Source organism: Diabrotica virgifera, chromosome 8 (assembly GCF_917563875.1).
Source record: "Diabrotica virgifera virgifera chromosome 8, PGI_DIABVI_V3a".
Taxonomy (NCBI): domain Eukaryota; kingdom Metazoa; phylum Arthropoda; class Insecta; order Coleoptera; family Chrysomelidae; genus Diabrotica; species Diabrotica virgifera.
Window position 1 is genome coordinate 144,633,719 of NC_065450.1, and position 22,164 is coordinate 144,655,882.

Below are 22,164 nucleotides of genomic sequence, written 5' to 3' on the forward strand. Positions count from 1 at the left end.
ATTGCATTATCCAATTTATTTTTAAGTAAAATATTTATGTTGATATTATTTTTTTAATCCCATTTCAAAGAGTCTGGGAAATTTTTTATAAGTTGAAAAATGGTTGGGGATTTTTTTTTAGTTTGGGAGGAAAGGAAAATTGGTGGGTATTTTAGAGGATTATATTTTAAATGGCAAATTAAATTTGCATCATTAATTGAATACAATAATTGCATATTATATTCTACTCTCATAATATACAATGACTATAGAACCTGAATTATTTGTGCGCTCTCTGTTGAGCAGTAGTATAATAATAATAATTTTGGTTTACTGTTCTCAACATCTCAATGTATATAATATTAATCTTACGCTATATTATATTTAATAATAATCAATAAATATATAATAATAATAAAATAATAAATAAATGTATTAATTAATAGAATAAAATGGTTTTATTAAAAATTGTGTTTTATTTATATTGATATTTATGTTCTTTCGATAGTACTAATTTTGATCATATTGATATCGATTCGAATGGAGTATCGCAAACTAAAGTGTATTGTAAATATAACTTTGTAACCTATTGGATTAAAAAAACCGAAAACCGGTTTTTCCAAAAACCGGTTTTTTTGGCCGGTTATAACCGCCAGGTTAAACCGTAAGCAAAAAAAAACCGGTATAACCGAAAACCGGTGTTTTGTCAAAAACCGCCATCCCTAGAGTCATCATCAGAGAGGCGTAGGTTTGCTGCTCTTTGCTCGAAGTGACAAAACTACGAAAGCTTATCCCCGCATTGCAACTGACGTTTATGGAGTAGGTGACTAGCGTCATCTGTCAAAAAATATTAAAAATATTACTAAAGGATTTTTGAATTCATCTGGCTTGCAATTTTTAGAAGCCATGGAGGTGTTACCAGGGAAATGGACCAATAAGTTTTCAATTAAAAATATTTTAGTAATATTGTGTATACACCAAAATGTGTATAGCTATATCCGCGCGTTATCAAAACGCGCGGTTACAACTATATTATACAAATACATTATACAGTATGCTGCAAAATATTGAATAGTATACATGATATAGCCTTGCAAACATTATTCACGACGACGTTCTCGAAAAAACAGATGTTAAAGATACCCTCTTGCACGAAAAAAATCTTTAGTTATTCTAGTTCGTTTTCGCGACCTTTTCCGTATGACCAAAAATAACATTCCACAATAAAAAAAATTTCTGTAAAACTGAGGACCAATCTGAAGCACCTAACATTAATACAACATTCACATAAGTTAGATACAACGACGTTCGGAAACCACTGAGTACTGAGTACGTTTCGGCGCATGACACATAGGTACAAATTCGTATTTGTGGCCGTTCAAATACTAACACGCGTTATAGGCGAGCGGTACACCCCTGATTTGAGGCTTAGAAATCGAAAAAGCGACCATGATAGGCAGGCCCGCCGTAAGCGGGCGTGCAAGGGGTGCACCGCACAAGGGCGGCATGTCCAGGGGGCGGCAAATCAAAACCCAAACAAACAGAAAACGTAAGCTGGAAATGTAATAGCTTATTTTTTATAAAAGTCTGTCAATGTATCTGATTTCATTACAGCTGAATACATACGTTTGGAAACATAACTATATTTAGAACCTGAGGTATAAGCAAAATAGCACTTAATTTATTCACTGGCATTTGTTTAAGCAATAAATATTAATTGATGCTAAGCTTGTGCTTTTGTCCCTAAACTCTTTTTCTGTAGTCATCAAGTTGATGTACGATACGAATACGAGTGTGGATTATAAATTTCTAAAAAAGTTAAAATATTTTGTAATTGTTAATTTATTGTGAGTGTTTTAAAAAATTTTTATGTATTTTTTATGTTAAGGACATAAAAAATTACAGACCCATCTCACTGCTGTCGCAAACGTATAAACTATTCATGAGGATTATCAACAACAGACTAACACACAAATTGGACTCGTATCAACCCGTAGAGCAGGCAGGATTCCGAAAGGGATATAGCACCACTGACCATCTTCTAACAATTAGGACACTAATAGAAAAAGCTAACGAATACCACATAGATCTGCACTTAGCGTTCGTTGACTACGAAAAAGCATTTGACAGCGTGGAAATGTGGGCAATACAAAAAAGCTATAAACAACTGTCGAATAGATTCCAGATACAGAATGCTGATACATAATATATATAAGAAAGGAACAATGACAGTACAATTGGAAGAAACCACAAAACCCATACCAATTAACAGAGGAGTGCGACAGGGAGATGTTATTTCTCCTAAACTATTTACATTAGCACTGGAAGATGTTTTCAAAACAATGGAATGGACAAACATGGGAATAAACATAAATGGAAAGAAACTAAACCACCTAAGATATGCAGACGATGTAGTAGTCATAGCATCAAGTTTTGAAGAACTACAAACCATGCTAACCGAACTAGCAAATGAATCCGAACAAATAGGTCTAAAAATGAATTTTGCCAAAACAAAAACAATGACAAACACACAAGACAATAGAAACGTAATACTAAACGACACCACAATAGAAGCGGTTAATGATTATATATATTTGGGACAGATTATAAAAATAAATAAGGAAAACCAAACAGCGGAGGTAAAAAGAAGGGTCAGATTAGCCTGGGCAGGATTTGGAAAATTAAAATGGGTCCTAAAGAATAAAAAAATACAACAATACTTAAAAACAAGAGTGTTTGACCAGTGCATACTCCCAATTCTCACATACGCATGCCAAACATGGACCTTGACCAAGGCAAACATGGATAAAATAATAAAGACACAAAGAGCCATGGAGAGAGCAATGTTAGGAGTAAAATTGACAGACAAAAAGCAAAACAACTGGGTCAGAAATAGAACAAAAGTCAAAGACGCAGGTCAACATATAACCAGGCTAAAATGGAGCTTCGCAGGTCATAACGCTAGACAAACGGACAATAGGTGGAATAGCACGATACAACAATGGAGACCATGGACAGGAAAGAGAGCAAGAGGACGACCCCAGGTGAGATGGGGAGACGACATTAAAAAGATAGGAGGAACGCACTGGAAACAGAAAGCACTAAACAGAAGCGAATGGAGGAAACTGGGGGAAGCCTATGTTCAGAATTGGACGAATTAAAGGGCAAAAGAAGAAGAAGAAGAAGTTTTAAAAATAAGACAATAATTGAATATTAGTATTCGTGGCGGATTTACATATGGGCTGAATGGGCTATAGCCCAGGGCGGCAGAATTCAGGGGGCGGATAATTTTGGTAAAGTAATAATTTGCTAAATCATTAATGTAGTTTTAAAATGTTTTATTACAAAATCTAATACCTTACATTCCTCAATTATATTAACAGAAATAAAATACATTTTGATATAGGTAGCAAATTATTTGCGTTAAACCTAATAGCCTAACCTAATTAACTTCTAAGTTTGACTGGTACCGTAGGCGTTGGTTGCTTTTAGTTGGGAGGTGAAAGTTACCTCTTCTCGGGGGTGAAAATACAAAAGTTTAAAATAAGCCAGGAAATAGACAAATTGACTAATTCTAAGCAACTTTTGTTCTATAGGTAGTTTTTAACTACGTCAATACTTTTAGAGTTATTTGCGAGGAAACATGTTTATTTTTCAACAAAAAAAAACAAAACATAACTCAAAAGTAAGTATTTTATTGAAAAATAATTATATTCTTAGCAAAAATGTAGCAAATAAAAAAACGAAAAAGTTGTAACTAATGAAATTTTTAGTAAGTATTTTATCCAAAAAATATTTTAGAAAAAATGTAGCCTGTAAAAAAACGAAAAAAAAATGGTATATTCGTAAAGTCTGTAGAACGAGTAACAGCAAATTTGTAGCTCAAGAAAAAGCCGTTCTTATTCGTCAAATTCTAAATCGAATATCTTAACGTGAAATAACCAAAAAATTAAGTACTTTTCGGGGAAAATCCATTAAAACATTATAAAAGTGTTTAAGAAAAGGTTTATTTTGGTCCAGTTATGCTCAAAATAAAGTTGGCCCTTTTTTTTTGGTAAAAAGAAATCGTGTAAATCCTCGGTACTTTAACAACCTACATGAAATAATTAATCGTTACCGCTTTAATAAGTAAAGAGTACAGTTTGTAAAGCGGTAACGATTAATTTAATTTGGGGCGCTAAATATGGGGAGATTTTCACAATTGTTTTTTTACCAAAAAAAGGAGCCAATTTTATTTTGAGGCTTACTATTAACTCGCTTAGTTTTGATGCTAGAAACTTTTTTAAAACATAAAAATAAAGCTTTTTGTAAACACCTTAAACAAATTTTAATGGGGTTTTCCCCGAAAAGATCTTTATTTTTTGGTAATTTCACGTTGAAATATTCGATTTGGAATTTGACTGAAAAGAGAGTCTTTTTCATGAGCTACAAATTTGCTTTTACTGGTTCTACAGACTACGAATCATATTTTTCGTTTTTTTATATGGTACTTTTTTTCTAAGACTATTTTTTTTAATAAAATACTTACTTTTTGAGTATTTGCGAAAAAACGCCGGAAAACCTTTTTTTGTTGAAAAGTAAACATTTTTAGTCGCAAATGACTCTAGTACTACTGAATTAACCTAGTACCTAAGTTAAAAAACTCTATAGAACAAAAGTTGCTTAAAGTTAGTCAGTTTATCCGTTTCCGGACTTATTTTAAACGTATATTTTTTTCACCCCCAAGAAGTAGTGACTTTCACCCTCCAAGTAAAAGCAACCAACGGCACAAGTTCAACTTTGAAGTCGAGGATGAGTAAAACCTAAATCCAAACTTTGATGCAATTAGGAGTTGACCCTGAAAATTATACGGTTTCGCCGTATTTCACGTTCATTTATTGGAGCTTTATTAAATTTTAAAGCTGTGTTTTTTTATCCTTTAAATCATTTTGCTTAAAGCCATTTTCTAATTATAAGACAATTACATATTGAGTTATTTTATTTTTTAAATTTTAATAATTATAATTTGTACATTTTCGTAATACCCCAGGCTGTGGGTGAAAAAACGTGATATAATTCAGGAATTTTTGAATCCTATCAGGTGTTGTAAAGGACGATGCCAGGAATAACTTCTACTAAAATGTAACCAAAAATATTGTGCGATTTTTTTATATTGCGATTTTCATTTGTTAAATTTGCAATTTTTAAAGATTTTTAATTTTGCAGCTTAGGATATTCATTTTAGAGAAAAACTTTTTAATAGAAAGTTGTATTAAATTAGAAAACCTACAATTTGAGCTATGGTATGTCTAATTTCTTTTATTGGTTATTGCAAAACAGCCTGCGAAAGTCCAAAATGGCCGTTTTTTACAATTGCATTATTTATTGTACAAATCATTTTTTTATATTATTTAAAGCTTTAAAGTTAAGTTCTTTCAATTCCAAACATAAAAAAAAGTTGTAAAGCCAGATTAACGAATTTGTTGCTTAGATATTATAAATTGTTTATCCCAAGAGGTCAAATGTCGAAGGCTATAACTTTTTGAAAAAAAAAATCGTAGAGAGTTGGTGAAACATCTAATCTCCTTCTAAAGAGTTATATTTTCATATTCTGATGTAAATAAATGCGTAAAACGTTTTTAAACCTCTAATTTTTGGGTTTGAAAATAAGGGGGTAAATTTCGTTATAAATATTTAGAGCTGAAGCGGCCCTGTACATCCTATGAGTTTTTAACTTACAGATTATTGTTGCTGAAGAAGAAACGAAGATGTTCTGAAGTTATTTTCTTGTGGCATTTTTACAATTTTAACTATTTATAATGGGAAATAAGCCACAATATTATTAAAAAATGATTTTTATTAACGTTTCGACGCCCAAATCGGGTGCCGTTGTCAAAATACAAAATACTACTAACATAAACAAAAATGTTGTTGCTTAGTAAAAAAATTCTTCTAATAATTTATTTAATTTGACTCATTTATATCTTCAGTAAAGTCGTCCCAGGAACGCAACTCATAAATATTGGCAATATCATTTTTAAGTCTTCTACTTTAAAATGTATCATATGTATCTGAATTGCCGATATAAATGAGTCAAATTAAATAAATTATTAGAAGAATTTTTTTTACTAAGCAACAACATTTTTGTTTATGTTAGTAGTAGTTTGTATTTTGACAACGGCACCCGATTTGGGCGTCGAAACGTTAATAAAAATCATTTTTTAATAATATTGTGGCTTATTTCCCATTATAAATAGTTAAAATGAAACGAAGATTTATAAAAAAATTAAAAATTTCTACGACCAACTGAAGCCGAGATAATTTTTGGGTTTGAAAATAAGGAGGCAAATTTCGTTAAAAACATTTAGAGCTGAAGCGGCCCTGTACATCCTATGAGTTTGTAACTTACAGATTATTGTTGCTGAAGACAAAACGAAGATTTATAATAAAATAAAAAATTTCTACAACCAACCGAAGCCGAAATAATAATTGTTTTTTTTTTTTCTTAAGTCGTAGTGCCTTTATTTATAACAATTAAGAAATTATTTTACAGTCATTGACTAAAGAAAGACTAAAATAATCTGAAAATAAAAATTATTGTAAAATATAATTACATTTAATTATTAAAAATTATTTTTAAAATCGGTGCTTTTGCGAGCTGCCGAATTTTGAAAATCGCCCGGCTCGCTTCAAATGCGCGCGCTCGAAAAATGTTTACGTAATTAAAATTGTATTAAATTTTGACAGAAAACAATAATATAAAACTTTTTCTTCTTGTAGTGACTATCCGTTTTGGATGTTGGAGAACATCCAAAACGGATAGTCACTACAAGAAGAAAAAGTTTTATATTGTATAATAAGAAGTAACATTATTATTATTATATTTATATAACAATGAAAAAATTAAAAATATTTCATATATTATTATATGTATCATTTTTGTAATATTATTTCTTCAGAAATGAGATTTCACATATAAAAGTTTATCAAGAAAAACAAATACAGTGGTAAACGGACTGTGTATTATAATGGTAATATTATTAAATTGTTTTCTGTCAAAATTTAATACAAGTTACGTAAAAATTTTCCGAGCGCGCGGATTTGAAGCGAGCCGGGCGATTTGCAAAATTCGGCTCGCAAAAGTACCGATTTTAAAAATAATTTTTAATAACTAAATGTAATTATATTTTATAATAATTTTTATTTTAAGATAATATATTTATATATTTAAAATTTTAAAATAATATATTTCTTTAGTCAATGACTGTAAAATAATTTCTTAATTGTTATAAATAAATGCACTACGATTTAAGAAAAAAAAACAATTATCTCGGCTTCAGTTGGTTGTAGAAAATTTTTATTTTTTTTTATAAATCTTCGTTTCGTCTTCAGCAGCTTTAATCAGTAAGTTAGAAACTCATAGGATATACAGGGCCGCTTCAGCTCTAGATCTTTATAACGAAATTTGCCCCTTTATTTTCAAACCCAAAAATTAGAGGTTTAAAAATGATTTACGCATTTATTTACATCAGAATATGAAAACATAACTCTTTAGAGGAGATTGGATGTTTCACCAACTCTCTACGATTTTTTTTTCAAACCGTTATAGCCTTCGACATTTGACCTCTTGGGATAAACAATTTATAATATCTAAGTAACAAATTCGTTAATCTGGCTTTACAACTTTTTTTTATGTTTGGAATTGAAAGATTTTTATTTTAAAGCTTTAAAAAATATAAAAAAAAATGATTTGTACAATAAATAATACAATTGTAAAAAACGGCCATTTTGGATCTTTCGCAGGCTGTTTTGCAATAACCAATAAACAAAATTAAATCTTCCCTAGCTCAAATTGTAGGTTTTTTAATTTACTACAACTTTCTATTAAAAAGTTTTTCTCTAAAATTAATATCCTAAGCTGCAAAATTAAAAATCTTTAAAAATTGCAAATTTAACAAATGAAAATCGCAATATAAAAAAACCGCACAAAATTTTTGGTTACATTTTAGTATAAGTTATTCCTGGCATCGTCCTTTACAACACCTAATAGGTTTCAAAAATTCCTGAATTATATCCTGAAATCGACCTATTTTTCACCCACATCCTGGGATATAATGTATTTTTAAAACAAGCAATCATTTACTTAAACGATTTTTTCTACAACCGTGTTAAAAATGCAATTTTTAGCACTCCATACGAGCGTTAAAAATGCTACTTTAAGGCACTGCAGTTCGTATTGACCGTATATGCAATTTTGATATAATGTCAAAAAAATATAAAATTGGAATGTCAGTCAAGTTCAAGTAAAAGTTTTTGTAGATATTATCCTGTAATTACGTTTGTAGAAAAAATATTGTATGATATGCGTGTTAAAAAGTACATTTTTAAGGCACTAATGTGAATTGCAGAACTCGCTTTCGCTCATTCTGCAAACTTTCACATGCGTGCCTTAAACATATACTTTTAACACTCATATCATAAATAACTATTGTAATCATTTGTACCATTTAAAAGTATAATAATTACATTTTTGTTTCGTAGTAAGTGTTCCTTAAGAATATCAATGTATAGTTTTAAAATATTGTATTGCAAATTATCATTATTAAATGTTTATTATTTGTGAAGTATTCTTTTTCTGTTTACACACCCTTATTTATGCAAGAAAACTAAGTGACTTTCTGAAAGGCCAATCTAAATATGTAGTTATAGTTAAAGAGGGGGCGGCATAATTGGAATTGTACGCGGGCGGCCAAACTGTTAGCGGCGGCTCTGATGATAGGTGAATTGCAAATTTTAGTCATTCTTTATATTTTTGAGGTCGCTGAATCCGAATATGAAGTTTATTTTTATCCAGAATCGGTGGAACATGTTCAAAAATCAAATTTTATTAAAAAAAGCGAAGAATCAATTTTAATGATTTTTCATATTTACCTCGCTGTATCTTTGGTCGCTGTTAATATTTCGTTTTTAATTTTTTTTTATTTAGCTAATGCCTCGACAACTAATGGCCATTGACATGGTAGGTACGGTGAATTTTTGGAGTTAGGTACCTAGTGTCATGTGTAGTGTGTGTGTTGAGTAAGTGTCTTGTTACTTTGCAAAGTCGACGTCATCGTCTTTGCAACGAGACGCTAATTGTATCCGAACATCTGCGGTCCCTCCGGTGAGTACCGATCCCACAAGGACAGAAACTATTTTCATTTATTAATTTATAATAAACGAAAAATTCCTGACCCTGGTGAGATTCGAACTCACGACCATTCGGACCTTTCGATCCAAGGGTAGGCGCCCTTACCACTGAGCCACAGAGGGGGTTGTTTTTAAAATTTAACTGTGTCATCTTTGAAGAATTTAGATAACAATGAGATTTGTCCGAGATGTTTAAACCAATTACAAAAGAAGTTGTTAATTTTTAAACAATTTGTCGCTAGATTTTGTTAGTTTCATGTTTACTTAAAAAAATTGGATGACAAAATTTTTAGTTTATAATTTTAGTCAACACAGCAATAAAACATAAGTCATGACGAAGTTTTCTGGAAAATTTCAACTCAAAATATGCAAGAGGAAAAAAGTTATGTGACTTTATAGACGAATGGCTAAATTTGATCATACTTTATGTTTTTGATGGTGCTCAAAACTAAAATGACTTTTATTTTTATTTTCAACAATGTTACAGAAATATGTAAGCTTTGAAGAGGTAGTTTAATTAATTATTAAAGTTTTATGAACCTAGGCTAGCTGGATATTTAAGAGACTTTATCAATGGGACTCAGGAGAGGATCAGGCCGAATTTGCACGCCCGAAATAAGACGGTACCCAATGAAGTACTTGAATATTAAAGAAATAAATTAAAATAAGGATAATACAAAGAAAGAGAAATACTGACAGAGATGATATAAGACGAACGTTTGGAGGGCGCCAGGGAAATATTGAATAAATAATTCGCCGAGTGACTTATAATACTGCTGCACTTAATTAATAATTTGACATAGCCTCAAAAGATTGCCAAAATCGCAATTTTACACTAAAAATTAAAAATGAAATCACGTTTTTCTTAAAATTAAAAGTTGCACCATTTTTTTTATAAAACATTGTGTTCTTTGTACTCTATATTTTAACATAAACTTAATTAAAAAGTTAAATTAAAAATTTTGTCACTCAATTTTTGCGATGAAACTTTGCATTTCAGGAATCTGCAACTTTTACTTTAAACAATTCATAACTTTTATTATAATAAGACAGAAAGATTGAAACAGGTCCCATTGTCTGCAGAAAGGTAAGAAATGTATACTGTAAAAATTTCAGAATGAAATATTAAAATGAAACAGCGTTGTAGCGAGTTAAACGCAAAAAATAAAAATTGTAAAATTGCGACTTTGACAATGTTCCTCTACGTAAAATTCAAAATAAACCTAATTTTCGTTTTCAGTACCATCAAAAACATAAAGTATGACCGAAGTTAGCCATTCACCACACCGTGTGAAAACATAGTATCTCGAGAAATAAGCGTTTTGGGATGTGCCACTCGTCTATAAAGTCACATAACTTTTTTCCTATTGCATATTTTGACTTAAAATTTTACAGAAAACTTCTTCATGAATTATATTTTATTGCTGTGTTGGTCAAAATTATAAACTAAAAAGTTTATCACTCAACTTTTTTAACTAAAAATGAAATTAACGAAATCTGACAACAAAATGTTTAAAAATTAACAACTTTTTTTTTTGATCTGAATTAAACATTTTGGACAAATCCCATTGTTATCGAAATAATTCAATGATGACACAGTAAATTTTCAAAAGGAAATATTTACAGTGACCAAAGAGTAAGTAGCGAGGTAAAGTTGAAAAATCATCAAAATTGATTTTTCACATTTTTACATAAAATTTGATTTTTGAACATGTTCCACCAACTCTAGATAAAAATAAACTTCATATTCGGATTCAGCGACCTCGAAAACATAAATAATAACTAAAATTGGTCATTCACCTTAAAGTTGATTATCGTGGTCGGTATAACGTAATTTTAGGGGTTGGTGCCGCTCGCCTATTAGTATGTTAAAGCGTTAAGCGTTTGTCATGTGAACGTGGCCTTAGTTAATTTTGTACCTATTACCATTGTTTAAGAAAAGATTAATTGTCTAGTTATACAATGCTATTACATTAAAATAAGGGTAGGTAACCATAAATACGGCTAAACATGTGACAATTAGTTTTATCTAAAAAAATTGAGTTTATTATATGAAATGTGGCCCGCACCAATATGATAATATATTTTTTGGCCCTTATGTAATTAATAAAAGGTTGCCGACCCGTGACGTAGAGTATAGAAATTTTTAAAGATAAGTATCAGTATATAATATATTTATGTAGTTTGTCCAACTCTTTCTTATGTTTGACAAACTAACATACAATATCAAATTATACAGAAAATTCAAATTTCTTAATATCTCATGAAGATAAGCGTACCGCACTTTTTATCTGTGAACTGATAAATGTCTAAAAATAATCTTAATAACAAAATAATGTGGTATGTAATGTGTAGATAAAATAACCTAATAAGAGATTAAGCAGTATGTAAACAGCTCCAATGGCTTAATCTTTTGTAGAATTTAAAATTAAAAAACATAAATAAGATAATTATTTGGAAAAATCCTTTAACATGGGAAATAATCAAAACACTTTATCATGAATTTGAATGTGTTTTAAATAAGATAACCTTTCAGAACAGCCTATTTCTCACATAAAATTTGTAGATTATTTGCAAATCCGTTTCTTCGTTTTTGGCAGTTAATTTTTAAACTAGGTACATGTTTGCTTGTTATCCACTGCACACATTACATACAGGGAATTAAATGTATTTTCCATTTCCAATAGCAATTTCGTTGGTTATCAAAGTTCTTTTTGGCATGAGATTAGGTATATTTTTTGAAAACAACTCAAACACACCACACGTGCTCCCAAAATTTCCAACTTCTCCCCAAAACAATCGTATTTTTGCAAATATTTTACATTCCATAGTTACATGTACTTATAAAGCTAAAAATGTAAAGTAGATCAGGATTATCTTATACTGTTGTCAGAGAAATAAACCAGAGAGACAGTTCAATATGATATTCGTTTAACAGATGGAAAACTAATGAGTGAACAAAATTGCAATTCTGGACATTTCAAATTTGAGTGAAAACCAAGAGCAAAGAATACGTTGAACAGATACCATTAGGAAAGAACCAAGAGGAGTGGACAAAGTATTATTGTAACGAAAGAGTTTCGAATCGGCGCAATAAACTGACCCCACGACTAGTAGTCCAGGGCGCATCTTTTATTGGTTTTTTGATTATAACTTTAAAACTGTTCATTTCTGAGATAAGTTGTACTGAAATAAAAGTTGCGTAATTAAATTTCCTACAATACAAAATTGGCTAAAAATTTAAAAAATAGTCACCCTTGTTGCAAAACAGCAATAATTACGAAAAAATCCATACAAAAACAAGTATTCGCATTTTACGTTTTTAAACCATTTATGCTACACTTAGGACCTTCATATTTTAATCAGAAAAACTTTATAATATAGTAAAACAACACTGTAAATATCATTAAGATCGGTTTAATAGATTTTGCAAAATAAATTTAGCAATCCAGCTTTCGCAAAAAAAAATTCATTTTTTTTTAATGTTGCAGGACTGAAAATAAAGCAGATATCAAGTTGAATTTTTTTTGCTTACAGAAGTGTACTGTACCTTTCATTTGCAGTTCGCAAAATTAAAATCGAAATTTTTTAAATAAACATTAATTTTTGGTGCTACGCGCAGGACAGCGGTGTTCGATTCACACAAGTTGATTTCCACCAAAATTTCTTCCAATCTGTATCTAATATATTATTTTCTTACTCTATATTTTGTAGTATTTTATTATTTATATATATATATATATATATATATATATATATATATATATATAATCAGGAGCCACTTATACCATCTAATGGTGTGTGGCAGTCAGTATACCATTACTGGTATACAAATTTTCGCCATTCTTTTTTGTTTCTTGCCATTCTTCTTGCTTCATTCCAAGTGGTTCCTCTTCTTACCAGCAGTTCCCCAACTGTTTTGTCCCAGGTCTTTTTAGGTCTTCCTCTCTTTGCCTTCTTCCATGTTTTGGCTTCCCATACTCTTCTAACCTGTCGTTGTTCTTCCATACGTTGCAGATGTCCCCACCAACTTAGCTGTTTCTGTTCGATAAATGAGATCAAGGGTTGGATGTTTAGCTCTTCCCGTATTACATTATTTCTAATTTTGTCTCTTCTCGTGACTCCTCTCACCCTTCTCAAGTACTTCATTTCGGTAGCCTTTAATTTACTTTTCTGTCTATTTGTTAATACCCACGATTCGCAACCGAAAGTGAGGATTGGTCTGAATATCGTTTTGTATACATTCATCTTGGTTCTCCGTGAAATTTCTCTTTTTCCTATTAAACCCCTGTTCATTAGATAGTATGTTTTCGTAGCTTTTTCTATTCTTGAGTTGACTTCCATTTCGTCATCTCCTGAATCCTCTATCTTAGTGCCCAAATACTCAAACATGTCGACTTGTTCTAATTTTCTTCCCTCAATTGAAATGCTCATTTTTTGATTGTCCCCTATCCTCATTACTTTGGTTTTCTCTTTATTTAAAATCATTCCCTATCTTTTTAGTGCTTCATTCCAGATTTCCATATTACTTTGGAGGTCTTGTTCACTTTCTGCAACTACCATCACATCATCCGCGAATGCTCCTTCGGAAATCCTCACCATTTGTAAATTTTTGTACCCTACTTTTAATTTCTTCGCTTTGTTTGAACAGGCTCTGATGATTTCGTCCATAAATATATTGAATAATAGTGGGCTCAGCCCTCCTCCTTGCTTCAGTCCTTCACTGGTTACAAAGATATCCGAGATGTTGTTTCTCCAAATGACACTATTCTTGTTGTTCTTATATAAGCTCTTAATCACATTCAATTTTTTGTCCTCTACACCTTTTTTCTTCAGTATTTCCCACAATTTATCCCTCTTCACCTTATCAAAAGCTTTCTCCAAATCCATAAATGCCAGTGACGCTGTCTGGTTTTGTCGGTTAACTTTTTCTATTATTTGCTTCAGTGTGAATACATGGTCCTGGGTGCTTCTTCCTTTACGGAATCCACTTTGCACTTCATGTAGTGAACTTTCAATTTTCTTGTACAGTCGCCTCTCGATTATTTTTTCGAAGGTTTTCATGGACGTGCATAGTAAAGAAATTCCTCTATAATTACTGCAACATTTCTTGTCTCCTTTCTTATATATGGGTAAAATCAGCGCCATTTCCCAGTCTTTTGGAATTATCTCTGTCTTCCATATTTCATTAAAAATCTTCAAGAGTACTTCATTACCTTTATCACCCATGTGCTTCAGCATTTCGTTCGTTATTCTATCAAACCCAGGCGCTTTTCCTTTTTTTAGCCATTTAATAGCATCCTCTAACTCTTCTAATTTTATTTCATCTGTTTCTCTCTGTTGTAGTATGTTTCCTACTTCCTCTTCCACTGTATCTGTATGCGTTGCTTCCAGAAGTTCTTGGAAGTACTCTTTCCATCTGCTCATTATTTCTTTGTTTTCGGTTAACACTTTTTCTTCTGAATCTCTAATATATGTATCTGTTTCTTTTGTATCCTGCCTGAACGATTTAAGGATTTTATAAAACAGCTTTTGATTTTCTTTGCTATTTTGTTCCATTTTCTCTCCAAATTCTGCCCAACTTACTTTTTTTGCCTCTACAACTAGTTCCTTTGCTTTTTTCCTTTGTTTCTTGTACTCTTTGTAACTAGTTTCGTTCCTATTGGCCAAGTATTTTTTCCAAGCGGTTTTCTTATTTTTAATACCATTTTTCACATTATCTGTCCACCAAGATGTTTGTTTCTTGTTTTTGACGGTTCTACAGGTTCCACAAGCTTCCTTTGCCGCTTCTAAGATTGCTTCCTTGTATATAACCCAGGAATGCTCTACATTTTTATGTCTTCTTTCTATGGAAGTAGTCCCTAATTTTTGTTCGACTAATTCTTTGAATGTGTTAGCTACTCGTTTGTCATTTAGTTTGTAACTTCTTATTGTTTCGCATTCAGTTTTTTGCATACTCTTATTCTTTTTCTCTGCTTTTCTTTCAATTACATCTCTTATTTTAGATATTACCATAAAATGATCACTACCAATCTCTGGCCCCCTTCCAACTTTTGTGTCTAAAACATTTTTCATATTTTCTCTATCTACTATGACGTAATCGATTACTGATTTCTGGTTTCTTGTTGGTACCTCTCTTGTATAAGTATGTATCTCTTTATGTTTGAACCAGGAGTTTGTTACGATCATATTATTTATTGTGCAGAAGTCTAAAAGCCTTACTCCATTGCTGTTGCACGCTTTTTCTCCGTGTGGTCCTAGTATCTCCTTATTTGGGTTCGCACAGCCTACTCTAGCATTAAAATCGCCTAGGAGATATACCATCCCTCTCGCTCCTTCTCTGGTTTGTGTTAGCTGTTCCCAATACTTTTCTTTGTTCACAATTCTCTCATCTTCGTTTGGTCCATAAGTAACAATAAATGTATTAATCCTGTTGTCTCCGTTCCTTATTTCAACTGACATGATTCTCTCCGATATTGCTTCCCATTCATATATGTTTTCTGCTATTTTCTTGTGAATGATACATCCAACACCAGCAGCTGCCCTGTTGTTCTCTTGTACTCCGCTATATAATAATATGTGTTCGTTATCTAATGTTATGCACCCTTTTCCCTTTTTCTTTGTTTCTGTTATCCCTAGTACTTCCATATTTGCTTTTTCGAATTCTATTTCCAATTCCTTTTCCTTACCATTAATACCTCTAACGTTCCATGTCCCTAGTTTCCAAACTATTTCATTTTTTACCATTGATATGCTTAAATTTTCCTTTTCTTTCAATTGTACCTTATTCTGGTTATTTATCTTATTTCTTTTCCCTTTCCATTGCCTGGTCATCGTCGTGTTTCCTTCCTTTTGTACCTCTAGTTTTTTGAAAAAACTTTCTTTTTCATTTCTACTATGTCATTTGTTTCATTATTCCATTTGAAAGTCTTCCCATTGATTGTAATTTTCTCGTACCCAATCTTTACGTTTTTGTTTAAACGCCTTTCTTCATTTGCTTTTTCTGTAAGTAGTTTTTGCACTTTCCTTTCTTGTTTTGTTAGATCATGTTTTATGTAAACAGGGCTACCTGAAATTTCTTTTAATTTGTATTTGTTTCGCATTATTTCGGTCTTCTTTTCGTAGTTTGCTATTTCTGCGATGCACATACTTTCGTTTATCTTCGTTACCTTAGTGATGTTTGATTCGATTTTTAAAGTATCCTTGATAAAAGTTTTAATTACCTCTTTTTGCTTTTCTTTATTCTCTTCCATTTTAAGTCCGCTTATCACTATGTTATTTCTCTTGCTGTTTTTCTCTAGTTGTTCCATCGTTTCATTGGCTTTTTCTAAACTCATTACTCTCTTATTTAGTTCTTGAATTTCTTTCTTCATTGTTTTATTTTCTTCTTTGAGTATTCCTATCATTTCCCGGTATTCACTGAAAAGCTCTCGCATTTCTTCGATATTCTCTTTAAAACCTGCCATGATTTCTGTCAAATACTCTTTAATTTCCTCCATTGCTAATTTGTTGTGGATATAGTAAATAATTTGCTATGGAAAAATATATTATAAGATAATGTATACTTTTTATTATTATTATTAACCGGTGTCACCACGTTAAGAGCTCACCCCGGACTCTCTCCGCGGAGGGTTTACTCCTCTTGGTTGCACTCTAAATATCTTAATCTATTTTCACCCTATCTATCTTAGAATATCTATCCTAATCTTACCTTTTCTGTAGTTGGTATTTTTTTTTCTTAGTGTATCTATTCACTCCACTTTTAATGTTCACTATTTATCCATTTACCACCATGTTTTAGTTTTTAAACACTTTAAATTAAATTTTAAATTCTCTTAGTATTAGTAAATAAATAAATTCGAAAACCTAATTACCGATATTTAGTTTTTATCCGTTATACCGTGATAAGGCTCGATCAACGAGTTTGTTATCGCCGCTAAACAGACAACCTTCTTCACTGCTAGCCAAGACTCAACTTTCTAAAAATAATAAACTTTTATTTTCTAAGTTAAAATACATGAACAAAGAAAGTTTTTGCGAAAAAAAGTGTTATTTCAAAGGATAGAGCACGTGTTCTTATTTTGCAATAAACAAATTTATTTATTTATATCGAAATGTAATAAAAATTAAAATGTATCAATCATTATCAAAGGTCATTGGAATGCCCAATCAGAGCAAACTATCCGCTGTCCTGATCGTACCACCAATAATTAATGTTTATTTAAAAAAATTCCTGACGCCGTGGTAGTTAATCCATTTTAATTTTGCAAATTTCAAATGAAAGGTACAGTACACTTCTATAACCAAAAAAAATTTCAACTTACTATCTGCTGTATTTTCAGTCCTGTAACATTTTGAAAAAATGAATTTTTTTTGCGAAAGCTGGATTTCAAAATTTATTTTGCAAAATCTATTGAACCGATCTTAATAAAATTGACAGTATTATTTCATGGTATCATAAAGTTTTTGTGGTTGAAATATAAAGGTCCTAAGTGTGGTATAAATGGTTGAAAACCGTAAAATGAGAATACTTATTTTTGTAGGTTTTTTTTTACAATTATTTCTATTTTGCAACAAGGGTGACTATTTTTTTAATTTTTAACCAACTCTATATTGTAGCAAATTTAATTACGCAACTTTTATGGCCTGACAGCTTTTCTCGGAAATAAATACTTTTAAAGTTATAATCAAAAAACGAAGAAAATAATCGAATTTTTCCTTCATTTTTTGACATTTTGATTATTTAAACAATGTTCCGGACCTTTTTGAGAGGGAGGATGACTCAAATATTATTATTTGAGTTATTTTCAAGCAATTTCTGCAAAAAAATTTGAGTCACCTCTCAACGTCCAAATGTACTAATATTTTTACAGATGCACCCTGGTCTATAGCGAATTCAAACCGTCCGAATAAGATAAGCGAGAAAAGAGAAGCGACTTCGCTGTGAGCGAAGATCTCCAGAATGTTCATCATGCCTATAGCGTGGACCTATTCCCTATTTAAGCGAAGCGCGCTTTTATTTGAGTTAATTATAAGCGAGAATTTGTAAAGTAAATTTGTATAAATAAATAAATAAAGTCGTATATAAATACGAACCGCTAGTTTCATTTTTAACTGTAAGTTCGGTACAGTATATCGCTGTAATGATGAAAAACATAAACACGTCACAAATTTTATTGAATGTTGAACTTGTGCAAAATATCATTATAAATTGAGAGACATTAATGCCTTCTTAAGGTCAATGAAACATAAATATGCCGGTTTGATATATTCTAATGATTTTTCTTGAACTTCGCTGTTAAATTGGTAAGCATAATTTCAATGATTGTAACTGTAATTAAAATTGTAATTTGATAGAATCCAATTTAAAGGTGTGATACACCTACTATATGACAAAAATTTACCACTGGATATCATAAAACTGATAGAAAACATATATAATATTATATGTTTTCCATGAGTTTTATGATATCCACATCAGTGGTAAATTTTTGTCATATAGTAGGTAGGGGAGTGCAATTAGAACGAAAACATGCAATGTTTCGGAAAATTTCAAACAAGCTTATATTTTTCTAAAACTTTTTTTGTTAGTTTATATACATGTTAAAGTAAAAAGTTCTACTCGTAGATTTGGCCGCTAATTGTTTATTAATTGTTAAACAATAACAATTGTTTTGTATAAATAATTTTAAATATATCGTTAAATTCATCTTTTTGCTTTGATCAAATATGTTTCTATTTTGTTTCTGATTATGCTGAATCCAAATATGGCATTGCAATTTGAAAAATCTTATACAGAAGCTCTTATACTGTGTCTGCGTAGCTAGGAACCACACGGAAAACTTTTTTTATTATCAATTTTACAAAAAAAAAGTTATTCTTAATACAATGCTCTGGATAGTCAAAAATCTAAAACTCAACCATCAGATATCAAATTTTATCAATTTTATACGAGTTATGTCAAACATGAATTTCGTTAAAGAGTAAAGTACCTTTATATTCCAGAATATCAAAAAATGCTATTATGAAAAGTTGTTTGAAATTAGAAAGTATGTCTAAATATACAATTACATCATTCTAATCGAAAAAACAATTTCAATTTTTTCTCAAATTACCGATACTCATCATATTTTATTACAATTATGATAACTATTTTATTATCACTTTTACGAAAAAAAGTTATTCTTCATAAAATGCTCTCTCTGGTCTAATATCTAAGATACCACCATCAGATATCAGCCTTTTTTAATTTTATACGAGGTATGTAAAACATATGAATTTTTCTTAAGAGTTAAGTGCCTTTATTATTCACAATATTTTAATTAGAAGGATGTAATTGAACACTAAAACAAATTTTTTGATTCCAAACAACTTTCCTTAATAACAATTTTCGATATTGTGAAATGTAAAGGTACTTTACTCTTGAGTGAAATTCATATTTTTTGACATACCTCGTATAACATTAATTAAATTTGATATTTGATGATAGCATCTTAGATTATATACAATGTTGAGTATTTTATAAACAATAACTTTTTTTCGTAAAACTGATAATAAAAAAGTTATCAATAGGTTCTAAGTTACGCAGACATAGTACTGTATAAGAGCTAAAAAAAAATTTTTTGCTGAACATTTATTATTGTTGAGGCTTATTTAATTAATGTATTTTAGGTAAGTTTTGCAGAAAAAAGTTTTGATCACTTTGTATAAACATTTTTTAGCTGGTAATTTTCGGTTTTTGTATTACATTTTTGTTATCTTTCTTAATTTTCTTAAAAATATATAGTTTATTTCACTTTTAAAGTAAAATAGTTCAGTGCATTTTAAAGAATACATCCTAAGATTTAAAAAAGCACTTATAAAACTGTAATAGATCTGTTCAAACTTGAGTAACACCGTCTTAAATTGGTGGTAATTCTATAAAACTACGAAGATTACAAAAATTACATTTTTTGAGACGTCATATCATTTGAATTAAATTTTTGAGATTTTTTTTGAATGAAGAATCATTTAGCAAGATGCTTGAAAGGTAAGTTGTGCAAAATTGAGAGTTTTATAAGAAAAATTGTATTAGTTACACATTTTTAAATCATTTTTAAACAAAATTCATGTAAGGCTCAATTTCCGCCCACACCGTACTTATGCCCATACATCTTATTTTTTAATATTATAACCGAAAGACAGCTTAATTATTCTGCTTTCATGATCGATTTGTAAAATTTCATTTGATCCATTAGTTAAATAATTACATTAAAATAACTCAACCGTGCACTTCGCCGTACGTTAGTTTACAGTGCGCCAATGTTTGTGAGAAGGGCGACTTTAGCGTTATAAAAAATAAAAAATTATAGAAGACAGATTTAATTTTAGAAAAATCTTTATATAAGGTTTTTTTTGTAAAATTTTCTGAATTTTTCAATGGTCAAGTCAGTTTTTTTCTAAAATTTATATTTTCGGAGTTTAAAAAAAAACATCTAATTTCGTAGTTCATTTGTTTAATAAAAAATGAAGCACACACTTCTCGGATAGAACTTTTTGATATGTTGTTTATTAAACATTTCTTAATGAAATTACAAAAAGTTCTATCTTGTCTGATTTTTCCGAAGTGAAAATCTATATGCACTCCCCTAAGGTGTATCACATCTTTTAATTGGATTCTATCAAATTACAATTTTAATTACTGTTACAATTATTGAAATTATGCTGAAATTATACATATTATATTTAAATAAAATAGAAATGAAAGTGAATGGAATAATATCAGAACCCATAGAAACAACACAGGAATCAGGCAAGGAGATTCACTAAGCCCTCTACTGTTTAACACAATGTTGGATGCAATAATAAAACAAAAATGAAGAAAACGAGAGGATACAAAATGGGCGATAGAGAGATAAAAATACGCTGATGTCATACGTTGTCATAAGCTGTCATACGCTGTCATACGTCAATACGCTGACATCAGCTACGCTGATGACACCGTGTTAGTAGCAGAGTGCGAAGACGCCTACAAAGATTACTGCACGGATTCAACATTAACGCTAAAAAAATAAATATAAAAATATCAGCCCAAAAAACAAAAAGCTTAGTAATAGCCAAATAACGAATAAGATGCAAATTGGAGTTAGACAATCAATTTGTACATGTAATGACTTTCAAATACCTGGGAATTAATCTATCAGCCGACAACAATATCGAAGAAGAGGTAAAAGTCTAAATAAAGCCAGTAGAACGTCCGCATGCCTAAACGACACAATTTGGAAAAACAAACACCTAAGATTGGAAACAAAGGCCCGAATATATAAGTCAGTTATTAGGCCAGTTATGATTACACGGCCGAAACAAGACCAGATACAAGCAAAACACTAAGACATCTGAAGACCAACGAAATGAAGATCTTAAGAAGGATGGCTGGAAAAGGACTACAGGATAGGGTTCAGAAGTGAGGAAATCAGACGCATATGTGGTGTAGACAATATTAATACCTGGGTAAAGAACAGAAAAGAAGAGTGAAATGAGCACATAAGCAGGATGTCTGAATCAAGGATAGGAAGAATAGCCAGGGACAAGTCACCGTTAGGCAGAAGAAGTATAGGACGCCCAAGGAAAAGATGAAATGACAATTTAGGGGCAGAATGAAAGGCACCGTTGAAGAAAAACGGCAGTACTGCCTATATAAAAGATGAAGATGAAGAAGAAGAAGAAGTAACTGTAATAAAAGTTAGTGTGTCTTAGTTTGGTGTGTTAGTTACAAATTGTCATCGTTACGAACTGTCACCGTTACGAACTGTCGAAGACGAGAAGACGAGATGTCTTGTCACGGGTGAAATAATTATAAATATTTTATCCCAAACTAATTCATTTAACGTATTTAGGTACTTATCAATAAGGTTGATGAAGAAATTATAAAAAGGTTTCTCTTATCAATGATTTAACTTCGAGTGTAAACAAATGTTTGCAAAAAAAGGCTTCCTAACACACCACTTCATCCACAACCAGTGGTGACAAGATGGGGCA

The 22,164-nt window shown here is 30.7% G+C and overlaps 2 protein-coding genes across 2 annotated transcripts in view; one reads left to right on the top strand and one right to left on the bottom strand.

Annotated features, from left to right (window-relative positions):
• Positions 1–16,007: 16,007 nt before the first annotated feature.
• LOC126890285 (spermatogenic leucine zipper protein 1-like) lies at positions 16,008–16,646 on the bottom strand. Its single transcript, XM_050659143.1, has one exon. The coding sequence runs from the start codon at positions 16,644–16,646 to the stop codon at positions 16,008–16,010; it is 639 nt and encodes a 212-aa protein (XP_050515100.1).
• A 3,153-nt stretch (positions 16,647–19,799) lies between these two features.
• Positions 19,800–22,164, top strand: part of LOC126889350 (lanC-like protein 3 homolog) — a 228,725-nt gene continuing 226,360 nt past the window's right edge. The window contains exon 1 of the mRNA XM_050657590.1: positions 19,800–19,818. The gene's annotated coding sequence lies outside the window, so the exon portion shown is untranslated. The remainder of the gene's footprint in view (positions 19,819–22,164) is intronic.